Source organism: Peromyscus eremicus, chromosome 6 (genome assembly GCF_949786415.1).
Source record: "Peromyscus eremicus chromosome 6, PerEre_H2_v1, whole genome shotgun sequence".
Taxonomy (NCBI): domain Eukaryota; kingdom Metazoa; phylum Chordata; class Mammalia; order Rodentia; family Cricetidae; genus Peromyscus; species Peromyscus eremicus.
The window spans coordinates 35677278-35697338 of NC_081421.1; the positions used below are offsets into that span (position 1 = coordinate 35677278).

General features: G+C 43.1%; 1 protein-coding gene across 2 annotated transcripts in view; it reads right to left on the reverse strand.

Annotated features, from left to right (window-relative positions):
• The window catches only part of Clrn1 (clarin 1), a 36872-nt gene extending 17041 nt beyond the window's left edge, over positions 1-19831 (reverse strand). For both annotated transcript variants that reach the window (XM_059264698.1, XM_059264697.1), the window contains exon 1: positions 19579-19831. In XM_059264698.1, coding sequence (XP_059120681.1) covers positions 19579-19831 — 253 coding nt within the window. The remainder of the gene's footprint in view (positions 1-19578) is intronic.
• Between the last annotated feature and the right edge of the window lie 230 nt (positions 19832-20061).

Here is a 20061-nt window from a genome sequence, read left to right on the forward strand (position 1 = left end):
CCCATCTTCTAAGCATCCTCTTCACGATTACCAAACATTTCCACAGAGTAATTTAGGAGTAGTAAGAACAAAAACCGACGATGATGTCCCATTTGCTATGCTACCAGATAGTGCATACACTAACGTATTTACTCTTCTTAAGTTTTTGTGTTTTAGTGTGTGTGTGTGTGTGTGTGTGTGTGTGTGTGTGTGTGTGTGTGTAAACCAGAGAACAGTTTTTGAGAGTTGACTCTAGCTGCCTGTTTTAACAAATGACTCCCATTCACTTGTTAACAGCTAACTGAGAGATTTCTGGAGGCCAGGGTGTCTTGCTGGGCTAAGGATGGCTCCTCCTCCACAGATGTAAATATCTGAATCCTTTCACTGTAGGGTAATACTAACTCAAAAAGAACAGAGACCACACAAAACTACTTTCTAGACACACACTGCCCAATGTCACTAAAGTGACACAATATTTCATGGCCCGTTCCCAGCTTCAGCCGCGGACTAGTCACGGTGTTGCTGATCAGAGCCTGGGTTTTTCACCAGCGCTGGCTCTCCTTCTCCACACAGTGGGTCACAGGCATTGAATTTAAGTCCTTAGCCTTGGCAGCAAGCTCCTTTACCCACAAAACCTGGTCCAGCATATTCAGCTCTTACAAAAATAGGAGGGAAATATTATTTTGCCATATGTGCAGAGTAAAATGACCTAGGCACAGAGAATTAATTTACCTAAACTCACAGTGACATACCCGCCTTTGTGGCCACTCTCCACACCCTTTAGTTTTAGGATAATATTGAAATTAACATGGGGGGAAATGTATCCCTTTTTGATTCTGTAAGTTTTTAAAATTTTATGTTATTGTTGTTTGTTGTTGTGTGCATGCCACAGCGTGTGTGTGTGTGTGTGTGTGTGTGTGTGTGTGTGTGTGTGTGTAGGTCAGAGCACAGCTGTGTTGAGCTGTGTTGAGCTGTGGGTTCCTGGAATCAAGCTCAGGTCTCCAAGGCCTGTGCAGCAAGCTCCTTTACCCACTGAGCCATCTTGCCAAACCTCTGCAAGATTTAACAAAGGTATTCAGTTTGTACAACTGCTACCACAATCAAGATGTAGGATATTCCATCCTTCCCAAACCTTTCCCCATTCTCTCATTGCGACGTCTCAGCTTCTGCAGGTATAACTCTAGAAGAGGCAGTCAAATGTTCTCCGAACTGTAGGGGCCATCTACTTTCCCACAGGTAATGCAAGGGCCTTGTTGTCCCATGATTTTTCAGCAGGGTTTTTAAAACTGTAGCCATTTAATAGATGTGGAGGCGATCTCACTGTTTTAATTAGCGTTTCCCAAATGACTGCTGAGGTGGACCATGCTTGATGAGCTTGTTTTGGATGTCTGCGTTGGTTTTGGTGATATGTCTCTTCATACTTTTTGTACGTTTTTCATTAGGAGGTTTGTAATTGAGTTTTGAATCAGCTTTATGCATGCTGGATGCAAGCTCTTTATCAGACAAGAAAATCAAATATTTTCTTCATGTTTGGGGCATGTCTCTGTGTCTTTGAGGAATGGTTTTTATTTTTATGAAGTCCAGTTTATCTATTTTCTTCTTTTATGTGTCAGGGTTTAGATGTCAAATCTAAGAAGTCTTTGACAAATGAAAGGTCACAAATATTTTCTGATGTTTCTTTCTTTGAAATTTGTAGTGTGTGTGTGTGTGTGTGTGTGTGTGTGTGTGTGAGTGTGTGTATGTGTAGATGGAACAACCTTGGGTATTGTTGCTCAGGCACTGCCCACTTAGTTTGTATTTTGCAGCAGGTCTCTGCATTAGTTTAAGGCTCTGAAATTATGATAGGTGGGTGTTGTGTGACAAAACTTTTTTTGGGGAAACACAGCACACATGTCTACTCACCTCAGTCAGACTAAAGTATGGTGACCACCAAAGTCCAACCAACGTGTTGAACCAGTGAGTTTTACTGGGGTACTCACAAGAACATGGGTGAGAAATTACAGGAACAGAAATGACTCAAAGACAGCTGCATCATTAAAGCCCACCCTGCATGGGTGACAGTTCACAAAAGCTGGAAAACCTGGAGCACCCTGCACAGCCTGCAGGCAGATCAACAGGTTGGACGGTCCTTTCCATGTGGCTCTGCTCTAAACGTCTTTCAGGCAGCTGGGCTGGTTTGTGCTTCTCCCAGGCAGCAGTCTTCTTTGCAGCTTTCATTGCTCACACTGGCAAGGAGGGGCCTACTGAATCTTGTCAATTTCAGGGACTTCCTGAAGCTAGTTTGAGTGTTTACCTTCTTGCTTAAGGATCTTCCCTGAAGGATGAAATGTTTCAATGTGGGAGGAAACTGTTACATATCAGTGGGTTTGCCAGCCGGCCCCTGGATCTGATTGTCTCCCCTTCTCCAGCCCTGGGATTACTAACTAAGGCTGCCACATCGAGTTTATTTAGTCATTATTTGTTAGCATGGATTCTGGAGACGAGAGCCAGGTCCTCACGCTTGCATGGAAAGCGCTTTACTGACTGAGCCATTTCCCAGACTCCTTGGTGTCTATTTTGAGTTTTTTATACATGGTACAGTTTGGGGCCAAGGTTATTTTGCTTGTCTGCACATGGCTGTACCTGGCTGTTCCAGAACCTAGCTGGACTTAGATTACCAATGCACACCATTCCGATTCTTAGGAACTTACCTCAGAGAACACAAAACCACACTTCACCCAAACCTGTATGCAGATGTTTACATGTCTTCATTCATACTCATCAATTAAATAGTATCAATGGGCAGATGGCTAAGCAAGGTGTGCATGTGCATATAATAAACTCTAAGTCAACAACGAAAAGACACAGACAGCTGCTGCACACAGTAGCATGGATAGATCTGAAATGGTGACTAGTAACCAGTCATTGGGTTCACCCGTCCAACAGCAGAACGATGGCACCTAAGTACCAGAAAAGAGAGGGTGAGGAAGAAACTCCAGGCTGCAGAGCTGACATGCAAAGAAAGGCTGCTACACCCTTGTTCCGGGAGCCTGCTGTTAGGAAACAGAGCTGAATAAGTCGTCAGTTAATGACTTGCAGTGCAAACACGGCACAGGGAAGCTCTCTGACAGAAATCTGCTCTCATGAAATCATTTCACAGGGGCTGTGCTCCTTGGCTTCTGTCTCCTGCCAAGATGGAGACACTTCAGGCCTCTGCTCTCTGCAGACAAACCTGTAAATGCCTTTGCAGTCCTCCCTGCTCCTGTCCCTGTCAGGTGGTCCAACCTCACTTCATATTTATTTATTTATTTGAGACATGGTCTGTATGTAGTGCAAGCTAACCCTGAACCTATTGAGTAACCCAGACTAGTCTTGAACTCAAAATCATCTTGCTCAGCCTCCCAAATCCTGGGATTCCAGGCCTGCATTAACACATCTAGTATCTCATATTCTTAGGCACCTGTCGCTCCCCACTTCCGTTTCTTATGGTCTTGTGTATCTGGGTTACAAGGGGCTCATTAGAGTCTAGTAATCGAGACTCTCATTGCTCAGAGGAAGTGGAGATAATAGAATTTCCTTCATGTTTTCAGTCCTTATGTCACATACCTATATTTAGTGGCTTGAATGAGAATGGCCCCCACAGACTTATGTTTGAATGCTTGTTCCCACATTGGTGGAACTGTTGGGAAGGATTAGGAGGCGTGGCCTTGTTAGGGGAGGTGTGTCACTAGGGCTGGGCTTTGAGGTTTCAAAAGCCCATGCCCTTCCTAGTTAGCTCTCTCTCTGCCTCATGCTTGTAGATCAGATATAAACTCTAAGCATCTGTTCCAGCACCATGCCTGCCTTCCTGCTTCCATGCTCCCTGCCATGATAGTCATGGACTCTAACCCTCTAGAACCATAAACCCCAGTTAAATGCTTTCGTTTATAAGTTTCCTTGGTCATGGTGTTTTGTCAGTGTAATAGAAGATACCATCGTTTCTCCATAGTCTAGCAAAAGCCTCCCTTTGTCCTTTGTGAGAAGAGTTCTCCTTTGCAGGATGAAGCCCTTTCTCTGTGCTCTTAGACCACTTCCACCTTCTCTAGCCTCACCATCTTCAGCCTTTTGCTCTGTCCTTCTCTCTACCCCCCCCCCACACATACAGACACATAGACACACACCCTAGCCTTACCTAAGGGAATCTACTATTTCCTAATCTCAATCTCTCCCTTTCTACCTAGTCCTTATGCCAGGATCCTTTCTTCCAGTTGCCGTTTCAACTCCTGCAATGACCTGCCTTCTTCACTCCATCATGGTTTCTTTACAAAAGACCCTGTGTCTTTCTGGTTGTGACACTCCAGGAACCATATTCACGTTTTCTCAGTTGCCATCTATTGCAGAAGATCCCTTTACACTGTGTGAAGATGTGTCACTGTGATTGGTTTAATAAAGAGATGAATGGCCAATAGGTAGGCAGGAAGAGGTTAGGTGGGACTTCTGGGGACAGAGGGGCCTCATGGAAGAAGAAAGGCAGAATCACCAGCTGGATACAGAGGAAACAAGACATGCAGGAGGAGAGGTAAAAGCCACAAGTCACAAACATGTAGATGAATAGAAACGGGTTAATTTAAGTTATAAGAGCTAGTGGGACAAGCCTAAGCTATAGGCTGAGCTTTGAAAATTAGTAATAAGTCTCCGTGTCATTTCTTTGTGAGCTGGCAGCCCACAGAAAAATTTGTCTACAGCCATCCCTGTAGTGTTTAGGCCTATGAACCATTTCCACGAAGGTCTTTCCTCCCTAGGCTTCCCTCAGCCAGTCCCTTGCACCTCAGTCACCCTTCTGTCAGTCTCTCATCTCTCTCCCTCATGTACATCACTCTTTTCCAGGGCACGTGTCTTTGTATCTCATTCATTCCTTCCCCGAGAATTCCATCCTCACCTATGCTTCCAACTGCTGCCTCCCGCCGCCGGCACCTTCTCCCTTCTCTGCTTCTACTCCAGGCCGCTCTCAACCTCAAGGCTTATTTAACAGATGGGTGTCTTTTGTTTGTGCTCCACAGGTGAACCATCAGATGAAACAGGACCAACTCCTGCTTCATCTTCATCTACAATTGTTCCTTCTGCCCTTCTCATCTCATCAACCTGCAACAACTTTCCAGAACTTTGTTAGAAATTCTAGTGTATTCTGTCATTTACCCTGTTGCTTTTTTTGTAGGAGGATTTAGGAAGTGTGACCCTTTCTTTGCATTCTCCTTTAGCTAATTCGCGGTGTTGCAAGTCTCCTGTTGGCCTCCGGCCTCAGCCTGTCTTTTATTCTTCTCATTTGTCATCTGCCCTGTCACATGCTTTAATTTTTTTAGTGGCTTCGTATTGCCTACAAGCCCAAGTGAACTGCCTCAGGATAGCAAGCAAGGTCTGTCATATCCTGGTCACCACCACCCCAGCCTCATCTTCCTCTTCCCACTTACTACACATCTTCTTCCTTTGGCCTCAGGAAGCCCTGCTGTTCCTTTACTTTGAAAGTCCCTACTTACAGTTAATAAAATATAACTGACCCTTGAGAACTTACCTGCTTTCTCTACCTTGTCCTCATACAGAGTAAGTCCCCTTCATTGAGCTTTCTGAACAAATACAATAATTGTGATAGTGATTGCTGTTATTAAGACATTGATAGCTGCACTGCTTCATCAATTTGAACTCCTAGGCAGAGTGCACATGTTGGCCCTTTGGGAGCTTGGTGTGGCTGTGCAACATGCCTTGGCCAAAATAATTAAAGTGTGAAAATGGCATCTTTGAGTTCCAGGTCAGAGAATGTAATTGCTAGTGTGATGGTCTCCAGAATACTTTCTCTGTTACAACTGTCAACTGCCAACATTCCATATAGCAGCTGTGACCTAGAGTGAATCTACAGCTGACCTACAAAGAACTATGTACTATGACCAAAAAATACATTTGGTTTTTCAAACCTACAGTGTTTGGATTTATTTATTATTGAAACACAACTTAGCTCATTCTGACCGACAAAGTGATTGATTATAAAGACTTCTGATAGATTCTATAATTGAGCAAGTATCCTTTCTGATGGTTTTCACATCTTCAGACTCCAGCAGAATGCTAAGGCACATATAGGCAGCAAGGAGACTTTTGGAGAGAGAGAGAAGTTAATGGTACATATCTCTCTAACTTGAAAATTTTTATCCTACAGGTAAAGTCATGATATTTTCAATAGATCAAAAAAAAAAAAAGAGATGCAAAGCACTTGTTTTTACTAAATGCTAAATATGTTCCTTTATTGCCTGTCATTAATCCATGTTTTATTTGATACCCCCAAATGTATGACTTCCATTTCAATTGCTTCAAAATTTATTTTAGTTCTAGCTGCTGGAATTTTTTTTGTTACGTTTTACTCAGAGACTTCATTATCCCTTTATCTGTTACTGATTCTAGTCTGTCATGTCTCTTAATTCTAGTAGTCTCAAAAACAGGACTTGGTAAATTTAGTCTGAGTTTATGTATAATACAGCACTGCCCAGGAGTGACAAAGGACTGAAAGATAATGAATCACCAAAGCAAAAGCTGATGGTGATGCTGCTGGGAGGGTGATGAATAGACAGGCGCTAACTGAGAGGGGATGTCAGCTTGAGCTGAGCAGTGCTTTTAGGGTTATGAAGATTTGGGACGAATGAAGTGTTACCTTTATTATAGATGAGATCTCTAAACAGCTCAGCTCCCTTATCTGTGACTGTGGATAGTGAAACAGCAATCTCACAGAACCAGAGAACTGAATAGTGGTTAGCAGAGAATGGGCTAGGGGGAGATTGGTCAACAGGCATGGAGTTCCAATTAGGCGGGAGAAATATGCTCTGTTACACAGTAGGGTGACTCTAGTTAACAAAATTGCATCGCATATTTCAAAATATCAAAGAGAAGGTTTTGAATGTATCTCCTTACCCAGATTTGATCACTATACAATACACACGTATCGAGGCATCATAGTGTGCCCCCATGAATATGTACTATTATGTGTCAAAGGAAAGGCAAAAAGAAAAGAAGGAAGAAATGTCCCAGAGCTTATGAGAAATACGAATGAGATCGTTTGTGTAGAAGCTCTTTGGAAATGTGGAGTAATTGCCTAAATATGTCTTTAACCTGATGAGAACAGCAGGAGGGGTGTAGCGCTGACGAGAGAGGGATGTGATCACGCAGTGCAGAGTGTCTGCATTCTCTAGGCTGAGGACCAACCACTGGGATTGGCAGGGCCATTTGGTCTCCAGGTGATCAGATTTTGTGTCTTACACTGGAACCAAAGAGCCGCCCCCTCCCAGTCTTATCCCTGGATTATGTGAAATGAATTAAGACAAACTTTTCATTTTGTAGTTCAGATTTTTTTTTCCCTTTTTCATCATCAGGTGGGTGGCTATTACTATTTTTAAAATGCTGGAATTTTGGCTTTCTCATTACTTATCTGATGCCTGTCACACACTCCCTCTGATATACTGCTTCCATTCTTGTTTCTGCTGCTTCCTGTGTGCAAGTTTTTGGATACTCTGTAATGTCTCAAATGATCTTCATATTGATAACATACTGCTAAAGGGGACCCCTGTGAGGCTCTTTGGAAGAACCAGAGGATTTGCATAGAAGACAGACAGATGTGGATCAAATGGTAGCTTTGTTTCTGCTCAAGTGGTTAGAGAACATGTCTCAGATCTTCTGCCAAGTTCTGCAAATTAGGTGACTTCATTGACACAGACAGGTGGGGTGAGCAGCCAGTAGCCATTCTGTCAGGGGCAGAGCTGGCTCTTTGGCCCAAGCAGCTGGACCTGTAGCTGGTGGGCAGATGTGTGAAGAAAGAATGTCTCTGGTACAGAGAAGCAAGTGCACTCCGTTTCTCACTGGAGATTCATCCACCAGATTGTTCAAGGACATGTACAGTTTAATGACTGAAAGCCAAGGATCCCAGCTTGCTTTTGACCAGAAAAGCTAAACGCTAACTACTGCTTCTCACTCTCCTGTGAACTAAGTTTTGACCTCTTGGCCTCACTTGCTGACCTGTCCTAACTACCATCACTCCAGTCAACCCTCAACCTTGACAGTATGTTACAGTCACCTGGGGAGCTGTTAAACCCACCCAACACTGCAGCCTCCACCCCACAGAGCCAGATCCAACAGTCCCGGGATGGAGCCTGGGTGTCATCAGTTGTTTTAAAGACTCCCCAGGTGATTCTAAGCTGCAACCAGGTTCATGGACCACTGATCTAATAGCTTTGGTCTTGTCAGCCCCCTTCCCTTCATCCGCCAGATGTGAAATGCAGATAATGCCATCTGTGAGACTCTGGGGACAGAGATGGCCTCTGATAATGATGTCAGCAATGACAAGCAACTTCTGCTCAGATTAAAGCCTCAGAGGTGGTATCAGAGGTTCTGCCTTTCTTCTCAACTTGTCTTTCTCTACATAAAAGATCTTTATTTTTAAAGACCCATTTTGCTTCATGGTGCTCCGCTATTCATTTTCTTGAAAGAGAATAAGAGGAGGAGAAATTTCTTTCTTTTTACAGACATGCTCTTGATCTGACTTTTCCCCCAGCCCATCGGCAGTCAGTCATTATGAAAATCTGGTAAAAGAGATTTCCATGACATAAGCTCCATGCATTCACCTTCCTTAGTATCACCTACAGGCTCACAGCCAGGTACTGAGCCAAGCCCCTGATGGCTATGTGGTCAGACAGAATGAAATCCACGACTTTGCACTTAAAAGGAGGAGACCCGATGATATGACAGAACAATTTAAAAACGATTTTTCCGGCACCTCACCTGACTCTTTCTCAGCTGAAGGGAATCCACCTGGCTCAAGCCTACTCACAGGCAGCCCACCGGTGAATCTTAGTCACCCATGGTGGCTTACGGAGGACAGCTGCTTTGGCACATGTGTGTCTCTGATAACAGAACCCAGGTAGCTGCTCTGACTCCACAGGGGTATGATCACGCTGGGACAATAACTTCTGAGAATGACTTTGCCACTGTGATGACATGCTGAGATGGAGCAGAACACCACCCCTGAATAAATTAGTCTACCGGGTAGTACGTTTGCTTAGTCAGTTCCATCATATCTGCAATGAAAGTGTGTCCCACCCACCGCGCCTAGCCTGGGTTCTTAGCTGCACATCTATGGGAAGCAAAGTTTTCGATTGTTTGGTGCCCCTCCTCTGAGTATGGGGTCACATGACTGAAGGTTGGTGGTTTAAAAGATCTGGCCCCAGTAAGGAGTTTCTGAATGGGTAGAAATTAATTCAAAATCAAGTGTGAAATGGATCTGAGGTGTTTCGGCAGAACTCCGTGTTGCACGGCATGACTTTGATTTCAGTTCTGGTTCTGATGACACACCGGGCACACTTCGCTGTCACACTGCACAGTGACAGTGTACACCGCTTGGAACACCTGGGCTCAGTCCAGACTATCGAACGTTACAAACGGCAGTGTTTTCACGGTCCATACAAGGTTTGCCTGCTCTAGTAAACACATAATGGTTTACTCATGGAAAACAAAGGCTTTTTAGTATTCTCCGACCGTCATCTCTCAGCCTGTAAGTATCAAATTAATTTGTCTCTGGAGTGTATTGTGTTAGAATGTTTGATTTTAAAAATTGCTGTTGGGCCGGGCGGTGGTGGCGCACGCCTTTAATCCCAGCATTCGGGAGGCAGAGGCAGGTGGATCTCTGTGAGTTCGAGGCCAGCCTGGTCTACAGAGTGAGTTCCAGGAAAGGCGCAAAGCTACACAGGGAAACCCTGTCTCAAAAAACCAAAAAAAAAAAAAAAAAAAAGAAAAGAAAAAAGAAAAAGAAAAAAAATTGCTGTTGGAGTTGTTGACATGAGTTTCAAAAATGTTTGTTAACTACATTTTGGCTTGGATTGGGATTGAGTTTCCAACCATTTCCAGGGATGGCCAGAAGCATCCTTCTTCCATTTTGTACCCTTTGTGTCTGCAGAGAAGCAATCTCAGCACTGACAATCATAAAATCAAAATATCCACTGACTTTGAAAAAGGTTGGAGATGCTCTGTATCCTGATATATTAAATTCAGCCAAGACTTACTTCTCTATTTAAAAAGAAATGACCACACCCATCTTACTATTATGCAAATTTGCTTTAATCATTAAAAAATGACAAAATTATGTATGTACCGAAAAATTGTTTTAAACTAAACTTCTTTATGATTCATCATCTGCAAAAATGCTGGAATTGTGTAATTATATTATCTACTGATGTACCCAGGGCCCAGGGTCACACAAAAATTTCTTCAGCTAAAAGGAAGTACGCATAAAATTTCCAAGAAGCCCTAGTAAAGTATATATGAGTTTTTTTTCTAAAATATGATTATAGCTTTACAAAATACAGAATTTCTAAGGTAAAATGAATTTTTGTTTATTTCACTTAAAACAATGAGACTTTAAGCCAGTTGATGGGTGTTAGGAAGCTCTGCTCTGGCATCACTCCTTCCATTCTGGGCCCTGCCCCTCAGAAAGCCTGCCAATGGTTGGCTCCTCCCGTAGAACTGCTCAAAGACCATGCCTACAGGTATTTAAGACCTGGCCTATAGACTTGCCACGTGGTTTTCCCTTGTGGTTTCTCCTCTTCCCTTGGGACACCTCCCACCTCCTGGGAATGTTTTGCTCAGATTAAATCTGGATTTATTAATTTGGCCTCATCTGACTTTGCATTGACGGAGTCACTCATTACCAGGGGATTTTTACTTATCAATGAGTGCACGCCTTTAATCCTAGAGTTTGTGAGGCAGAGGCAGGCAGATTTCAGTGAGTTCAAGACCAACTACAGTGAGTTCCAGCACAGCCAGGGCTACATAGTGAGACCCTGTGTCAGAAGAACATAAGACCTTTTTTTTTTTTTCATTTTACATACCATCCACAGATCCCCCTTTCTTCTCTCCTTCCCTTCCCCCTAGCCTTCTCCCCCACCCCAACCCACCCCTCATTCTCTCCTCTGACAAGCTAAGGCCTCCCAAGGGGGGGGGGTCAGCAGAGCCTGGTACATTCAGTTGAGGCAGGCCTAAGCTCCTCCCCCTGCATCAAGGCTGTGCAAGGTGTCCCACCATAGGTAGAGGGCTCCAAAAAGCCACCTCATGCACCAGGAATGGATCCTGATCCTACTGCCAGGGAACCCCTTAAGCAGATCAAGCTACACAACTGTATTGCTTATGCAGAGGGCCCAGTCTAGTCCCACGGAGGCTCCACAGATGTTGGTCTAAAGTTCATGAGTTCCCACTAGCTTGGGTTGGTTGTCTCTGTAGGTTTCCCCGTTATGTTCTTGATGCCCCTTACTTATAGAATCCCTCTTCTCTCTCTTCTACTGGACTCCTGGAGCTCGGCCTGGTGCTTGGTTGTGGATCTCTGCATCTATTTCCATCAGTTACTGGATAAAGGCTGTATGATAACAGTTAGGGTATTCACTGATCTGATTACTGGGTAAGCCAGTTCAGGCACCCTCTCCACTATTGCTAGTAGTATAATCTGGAGTCATCCTTGTGGGTTCCCAGGAACTTCCCTAGCACCAGGTTTCTCCCTATCCCTATAATATCTCCCTCTATCATGGTATCTCTTTCATTGCTCTCCCACTCCATCCCTATTCCAGCTCAACTATTCTGTTCCCTTATGTTTTCATCCCCCATCCCCTACCCTCTGTTGCTTCCTCATCCCCGGTTTATTCATAGAGATCTCATCTATTTCCCCTTCCCAGGGTAATCCATCCTGGGCTATCTATGTGTCCCTCTTAGGGTCCTCCTTGTTAGCTAGCTTCTCTGGAGCTGTGGGTTGTAGTCTGGTTATCCTTTGCTTTACATCTAGTGTCCACTTATGAGTGAGTATATACCATGTTTGTCTTTCCAAGGCTGGGTTACCTCACTCAGAACGGTATTTTTTAGTTCCATCCATTTGCCTGCAAATTTTATGATGCCATTGTTTTTCACTGCTGAGTAGTACTCCATTGTGTATATGTGCCACATTTTCTTTATCCATTCTTTAGTTGAGGGGCATCTAAGTTGTTTCCAGGTTCTGGCTATTATGAATATGCTGCTATGAACATAGATGAGCAAGTGTCCTTGTGGTAAGATTGAGCATCCCTTGGCCTCTCTCAGTCCCCTCTGAAGCTCCCCTCACACTTTCCACCATCTGGTGCTTGCTGACCTCCGATGCTGAACCCGCCTGCTCTCTTGAAGTCATGACCTTTTCTTTTCTCCTCTATCCCTTTCCTCCTGGTAAGTGCCAAGATTGACACCTTGCTTGCCCTGTTGTTTTCCCCTAAAATTCTCATAAAACCAACCTTAAATGTTAAATCTGGGTTTATAATGAAGAAAAGAAAAAAAAATACCTGTTTCCTTTCACCGCCTTTAGTACATTATTTACTCAATAAGAATTAACTGTACTGAATCCCATGTTACGCTGTTCTGGTTATATCAATCACTCTTTAAGACACATATCCAGCCCAGTGGTGGTAGTAGTACACACCTATAATCCCAGCACAGGAGAGGCAGAGGCAGGTGGATCTCTGTGAGTTCAAGGCCAGCCTGGTCTACAGAGTGAGTTCCAGAACAGCCAGGACTACACAGAGAAAACCTGTGTGGAAAAAAAGAAAAAGAAAGAAAAGAAAAGAAACATATCCACTACACTAAATAGGCACTACAGTAATTTTTAGACATGGTAGCCATTGATAATATACTTAAATATTTTAGTGCAGTGTTCTGTCAATAATATAGAAACATTAGACAATGCCCACTGCACCCCCACAAAAAAGAAGCATCTGTCCTTGAGCCTTCCTCTGAGTCTGTTGATAAACACTTTCTTTCATAGGAAAACTAAGAAACCAACAGGGAACCCCAGGTCTCCCCAGTAACAACAGTACCTATCATGTAAGTATTGAAGATAATACCTAGAAAATACTTGACACCTCTGAGGTACTCAATGAATGGGCACTGAACTCACCTTTTTTTCCCTTCTGAGATGTCTGAAAGATCTTGGAGAAGATAAAGTCACTTTCAGAAGTTAACAAGAAAAGCAGAGAAATGGGAGATCATGAAGTCACCCTCACTGTGTTATTTTATCTCCGGTGGCTTAACTGAGATCTTTACATCCTGATCCACAGGTTGTGTGCTGCCAGAAAACTGCACCTGGGTCTTCTGCAAGAGCAAACAAGTGCTCCGGCATGCACCAGGGTTCTGGTCAGGCATCCATTTAGGATCCTGATGATGTTAACTGACGGGAGCCAGGCACAAAAGACAAGTGCTGCATGATCCCACTCATATGCAGAATATAAAAAAGTTGGTTCCTCTTGTGGTTTGAATGAGAATTTCAAGCCAGGCATAGTGGCGCATGCCTTTAATCCCAGCACTTAGGAAGCAGAGGCAGGCGGATCTCTGTGAGTTTGAGGCCATCCTGGTCTACATAGTGAATTTCAGGACAACCTGTCTCAAAAACAAACGAACAAACAAACATTTTTTAAATATCTCCAAAAGTCAAACATAGTGAATCATTTCTTTATTCCTAGCACTCAGGAAGCAGAGGCAGGTGGGTCTCTATGAGTTTGGGGCCAGTCTGGTCTACATAGTGAATTCCAGGATTGCCAGGGCTACATAGTAAAACACTGTCATGCCCCATCTCCACACGAACAAACAAACAAACAAGAACAACAACTTCCCCTCCCCCCAAAAGCAGTAGCTTGTCATCCATATTCTTTCCTTCTAGATATTCCGGGACAACGGCCCCCCAGTCAGTGTAGGGGATGGCTTAGACCGAGGGAAGGCGGGTACCTAGCACTTTTATGCACTAGCCCACATGGCTGAAATTCTGATTCTTAAGCAACGCTCATTCTGGTCTTTCGATAAGGAAATGGGAGAAGGGAGCAGTGACGGTCGCGGGAAAATAGATGTTTGTCTTTTAAAAAGTCTTTTCCTGACACTTCCCAATGCTTACAGAATAACAGTCAGAACCTCTTCTGGGTAAAGAATACCTTTGAACTGTTAAGCAGACTAATCATTTCTTGCCGTTTTCAGTATAAGAAATTAGATTGGGGGGGGGATTTTTCATGGAGGACAGACTAGGAATCTGCAGAGAAAAACGAAGAAATGAAGGCGCGCCCCTCGGCTTCTCAGCCTTGGGCGGCTTCTCGTCACTGGCTCAGGTGTTTGGGCGCTGACAAGCACGGATGCTCTCAGAGACCCACTGGCCCGTTGCCGCTGAGCTCCAAAGCATCCCTTCTACACTAGATCCTTCTTCAACCTGCTGCTTTCAACATAAAAAGTCCAAAGAGTGACAAAAAGGGAAAGAAAGATCTCCTCGATAGAGAAGTGAGCCTGGGTTCTGACACACGGTGCACATTTCAGAACGCTTCATAAAACACGGCCAGAGGAAAGGCTCACAGAACTCACCACTTCTAAAAATGGTGGCTGAAATCTGTCAGTCAGGGAATACATCAAGTGACGGAGACTAGAAAGACGGGACAATTTCAAATCCTCAAGGACCTCATCTAAAGGACCACTGTATTCATCATAGAACGTTCGAGTTGAAAGGAAAGTTCAGAAACCACCCAGTTCTGCCTCCATTTTATGATAGAAATAAAAAAAATGGACACATGGTCAGAGCGCCAAGAGCCTGAGCCTCAGCCAGGGGCAGAAATTCATCTCCAGTCTAGGTTGTTTGATTCCAACAGTCACCCACTAAACAGTTGTGAACCCCTCTTTGTGCTTCGCTCTGCTTGACGCCCCCTAACCGGGGCGGTGCTTTCGTGAGCAATATGTACCCCCGTCTTCTGGGGATGAAGGTGTCTGTGCTGCTCAAATTCATATAACATAGATGTTAAAAACAGTAGCGGAATGACAAGGCTTAGCTGTTTGCCTGAGAGAAACCGAAGGTTGTCCCTTCTCACATATCTGTTCCAATAATTACTGTTGTTTCAATGGAAAAGAAGGAAGGCTTCTATTTGCTGGGCTGTTTCATAGGCGAATGAGTCTAGATAAATGCATCTCCAAACTAAAAGACAGGAGGCCTGTGCATTCTGGGTAAATATGCAATGGTTCCTTACTCCCATCAGGAAGACTTAGACAAGCCTCACAGGCTTCTCTCACAGGCCCATCTCCTCACGCCAGCATCCCTACAGGCCATGTGCACAGGAAGGGAGGGGCCGGGGCAATGTATGTTTCATTAGTAGGACATTAAATCCTTCAGCTCTCCCAGGAAAGCCATCAGAGAGCTGTAGGGAGCCTGGATGGGCCAGCAGAAGACAAGAGACACACTTGTAAGAGATAGAATGCCAACTCTCATTCGTGGTCACAATGACCCCCAAGTCTCAGCTATTTATACTACAATATGTTCAAGAAGTCACCTTCCTGTTCACAGAAGTACTTTAAGCATCCACCCTGCATTTTGGGTCCTATACCTCATTTGGTACAGGCTCTCAGCTTTTCTAAAATATGAAGTACACTGGCTCTGTCAGGGCTTTTACAAATTTTCAATCACAGCGTCCAAATTAAAATGCTTTTCAAAGTATGACTGAAGTTGGAAGCTGGGATGCATGATTGGTTAAATTTTATTTTACATGTCAGAAAAAAAAACCCATGTGTTTTTACCAGCTCATTGAACTGTGTTGGCAATGAACAGATCAGTATATCTAGGAATGGTTGATACCATATGATTCCTGAATATCATATTTTGATAATGTTCTGTAGTGTTTTAAACCAACAAAACACACGGGGGGGGGGAGACAGTGAGAGACAGAGCGAGACAGAGCGAGAGAGAGAGAGAGAGAGAGAGAGAGAGAGAGAGAGAGAGAGAGAGCGCTCAAAACTGGCAGTTTCTGTCTTGATGGCTGTATTTGGCATTTAAACATTATCACTAAAATCTGACAGGTGACGTAAAATGAAGAACTATGTCAACCAGTTGTGTTGCCATCAAAGGCAAATATTTCCTCATCATAATGAATGAAATAATTGTCTGGGCAGGAATGCTAGTGACCTCTAGTAAATGAACCACTGACCCATAGAGAGATGAGAATCAGCCTGAGTAAATGAGGCAGAAGTTTTCCCAGCATAACTTTGCATGCTAACGGGACATATTCTTATTGTAGAATGGTCAGTAGGCAATACTTAATAGGAACAAATATCACTGTGTTGCCAAACTCTTCTTCTTCTTCATTCTTCATTCTCATGTTCACACACACACACACACACACACAGAGGCTATAAAAGTGACACAAACATTGCACATAAAAATCACACACGTAGACTTGGCCAGCAGAGCCAAGCAAAAAGTCATTTAAAATATCGACATTGTCAATAGCCAATTTATTCAGAGTAAATCTCCATCTAAATCCATACTGTACAATGAAGCAGCATTAAAATGAGCATTTGAAATGTGGCCAGTTCTAATTGGTCGTGTTGTGTAAACATACACTAGAATTCAAAGACTGCCCAAGAAAAATAGAAAGATATAAAACATTTCAATGATTTTTATATGGATTATCTGTTTACACAGTAGTATTCTGGATGTCCTAGTTAAAGAAAATTATCAAGTGGCTTTCACCCTTTTTTTTTTTTTTTTTTTTTTTTGCTTTTATGTTCTAATGTGGCTAGTAGGGCTTACATCGTAACTCTATTGGTCAATGATGATCTAAGCAAAAAGTCAAGACCGTGGCTCAGTGGTATAGCATTTGCTGACCATGTGCAAGGCCTAGAGTTTAATCCCCAGTACAAGAAAAAGTCTAGACAAGCAGAATGCAGGTGGAAATCCAATAGAATTGAAACATGAATCTATAGCAACTGAAGGGAGCATGACAAGTAGCCATGGAGTTACTGATACCTTGCTAAGTTATTGTTTCCATACCTCCTCTACAGGAACACCTCTCTAAATCCCAGTGTCGGCTCGATAACTTTCTAAAGAACGCTGAGAATGGGGGATGCTCTGGGAACGGTTGTATTCAAATTTTTATTGGGGTTGTAGAAACAGCGGGACAGAATCACCCCCCTGTAGCCTCTGGAGGCCACTAGCGTTGCTCAACGGGAACTTCTATTGAGATGCCAGGGTAAAGCCACTCGCTGCTTTATATTAACAGGACTTCCACTTAACTATTAAGAGAACCTGTCAGAAGGCTCTCTTCTTTTAAGCAAGTTGATGAACCACCATTGACTGGGTATGGAAGGCATCTTGAGTGAGACCATGTGGCTCATAGGCTACACTGTGATGGGGGTGGAAATGTGAACTTCGGAAGTGTAGAGTGTTTCAAAAGCGTGTTGATAGGGAGTTTCAACGGTGAAAAGCATGTGTGTTTAACTGTATTAAAAGTGTGCTTTTTTGAGAATTCCATGAGGATTATTTATTGCACGGTTTTTCTAACATTCCTTCATGTTATACTGAAAAAATTTTAATTTTATTTTTTATTTATTTTTTGCTTAGGCAGGAAAAAAATTGCATTATTAGTATCTTTCTCTGGAATTCACCAAAATAAATGAAGTTTTAACATGTGTATTTCCATGTATTATTTTGTGTTTACTGAATATGTATATCCTACAGTATAGAAAAGGCTGTCATCACAGGAAAAACAAAAAAAAAGTAAGCTTTTCATCACTATGCTGGGGAGAAATATACAGAGTAGGAAAAAGACCAATGCAATTTGCAAGGTGGGCTGTGGTATTGCAGAAACAGTGCTCCGCTCTGCCAACCCTCACAGAATGCAAGCAAATGAGAATTTGATTAAAATAACTTCCCAGGTAAGGCCAGCATAAGAGACAGCCACAAAACCATACGCTGAACCACAAGAAGAACACGGGTAGCCGTGGGTTCTGAAAGAAAGCAAGACAAAGCATATGGAGTACCTAGTATGCAGTAAGTGCCAGGAAAACATCGTGTTACTGTTCTGAAACGCACGCCGCGGCAGAAGTCACATTTACCTCTAGTTCACTGTCATAAACACAAGGCCTCCGGAATAGTCCCATCATTCCTGGCTTTTGTCTGAATGCCTTTATGAGGAGCTTTGTTCAGGCTTTAGCTGCTGGTGACTCACGGGGAAATCATCTCACTCATCGATTCTCCTGTTTTGTTTTTTAATACAGTTGCACATCACACAGTACTGTGCTCTGTTTGCCCGTCCACCCCCATCTCCCAGGAAGCTGTGCCATTCTCACAGCTCGCTTATCTTAATGAACTAAAGGCAGTCAGAGAAAGTAGCTGTATCCACTTCATCAAATCTCGTTGATGATAATTTCTTGAAAAGCTGAAGACTAATTCTTAGGGATTTTTCTGGAGCCCTATGAAAATTCATATCACTCTGTAGCCTATGTGAGTCGGAGGCTGGTGACAAATGACTGCTTAGAAGATGTAAGGAATGTTGCAGAAATATAAATGGGCCAGAGCTGAAATTTAATTAGACACTGCATATGTTAATAATAAATTCAATTAATTTCACCTTCTACCTATATTAGAGGAGAAAAGAAACTCAAGCAAAATAATAATTCATCTTAAATGCCCCAACTGGGAGTCCCCCTTCCTGAAGAGTGATTTATGCAGTAATTTACTGACTGTGTCTTCATAAGATTGCTCCAAACCAGCCCTTTGAAATAATAATAACTTCTGGATGTGTGTAGTGAGAGATACAACAAATGACTTCTTATTAATTTTCATTTAATGAGTTGCCCATTCTCATGGTAATTTGTTTGAAATTTCTCGTCTCAAGATAAACATGTTATAAATACTGTGGATAACACTTCCATTTTGCAAAAATCATGACAATCTCTCCTATTCCCTACCTGAGTCGAAGGTCAATCCGGTGCACATTTTGTGTACGGTTGGCATGCATTTCTTTGACAGTTATCCCAGTATATCATTTTAAAATTTTTGTAGCCAAGTAATTCCAAACTGGTTAAATATGAAAACAGAATATTTACCAACAGCAAGGATTCTAGCAGTGTGGGCAGAGTCATGGGCAGAGGGAAAAGCAAGTAAACTGGTCCTTTTTTAAAGGACAGAAGGCACAGAGATCATTTCCTACTGTGTTCCCAGTTCCTCAAGCACTCTTTCTATTTAACAAAGATGCCATGCTGTCTTGCATAATTAGTAATACTTAAGAATCTTAAGGGTTATAATTTCATTTTCAAAAATTTAGAGAGAACCAGAGAGCCAGAGAGAGAGAGAGAGAGAGAGAGAGAGAGAGAGAGAGAGAGAGAGAGAGAGAGAGAGCTAGCTCTCCATGGTGTGAATGGAGGTCAGAGGCGGACTTGGGGAGCTTGGTTTTCTGTTCCCATCATGCAGGTGCCAAGGATCAAACTCAGGTCATCAGTCTAGGCATCATATCCTTAATGCTGAGTCATCCTGCCAGCCCTTTTAAAAGGTTATCCTTTCAAAAAGCTTAACTTCATAACAACTAATTCTATGTGATCTTAATCAAAATAACAAGAATGAAAAATTAATAAGAATAAAAACAAAATAAAAAAACAATGGAGAAGTTGCTAAGAGTCCTAGGTATTTCAAATGGTTCACAGTGGTTTGAATAGTCCTGCAATGGACAGGGCAATATCCTCTACATAGGTCTTTGCTACAGCCGGAAGAGTGTTCAGAGCACTTTAAATAATTTAGACGCAATTGTTACTTACATGAGAACCGGAAAGGCCTTGCTCCTAACCCACATTGCCTTATGCCTTCTCCGTGGAAAAGCCCATACTGCATCTCGCCCATGAACTTGTTCAGCTCCTCCCCTGAGGCATTGACAAGCAGAGCCCCCGTTTTGCAGAGGATTGTGGCTTTAATCCACAGTGGTGTCCCCACTGCTGTTACAACTCCGAGAGCACAGAGGAAGCTCAACACACCAGCCATGCAAAAGATGATTTTCTTCTGCTGGTTTGGCATGATGAGAAATGGCCTTGGTGAGGACGCAGTTCAAAACCAAGGCCTTTGGGAGCATCAAGAAGGGACGGCCCCTTCAGCTGCATTTATTACAAAAGCTGAAGGCACTAGCTGGAAAGGCAATGTCCTTCCCCACGGTGGCTCCACCCGGCAGAATGCCAGTCCATGACCCGTCCTTTCTCACCCACAGTGGGGCTTTTCTCTTCTTCTGAGTCTCTTTAAATAGAAATATT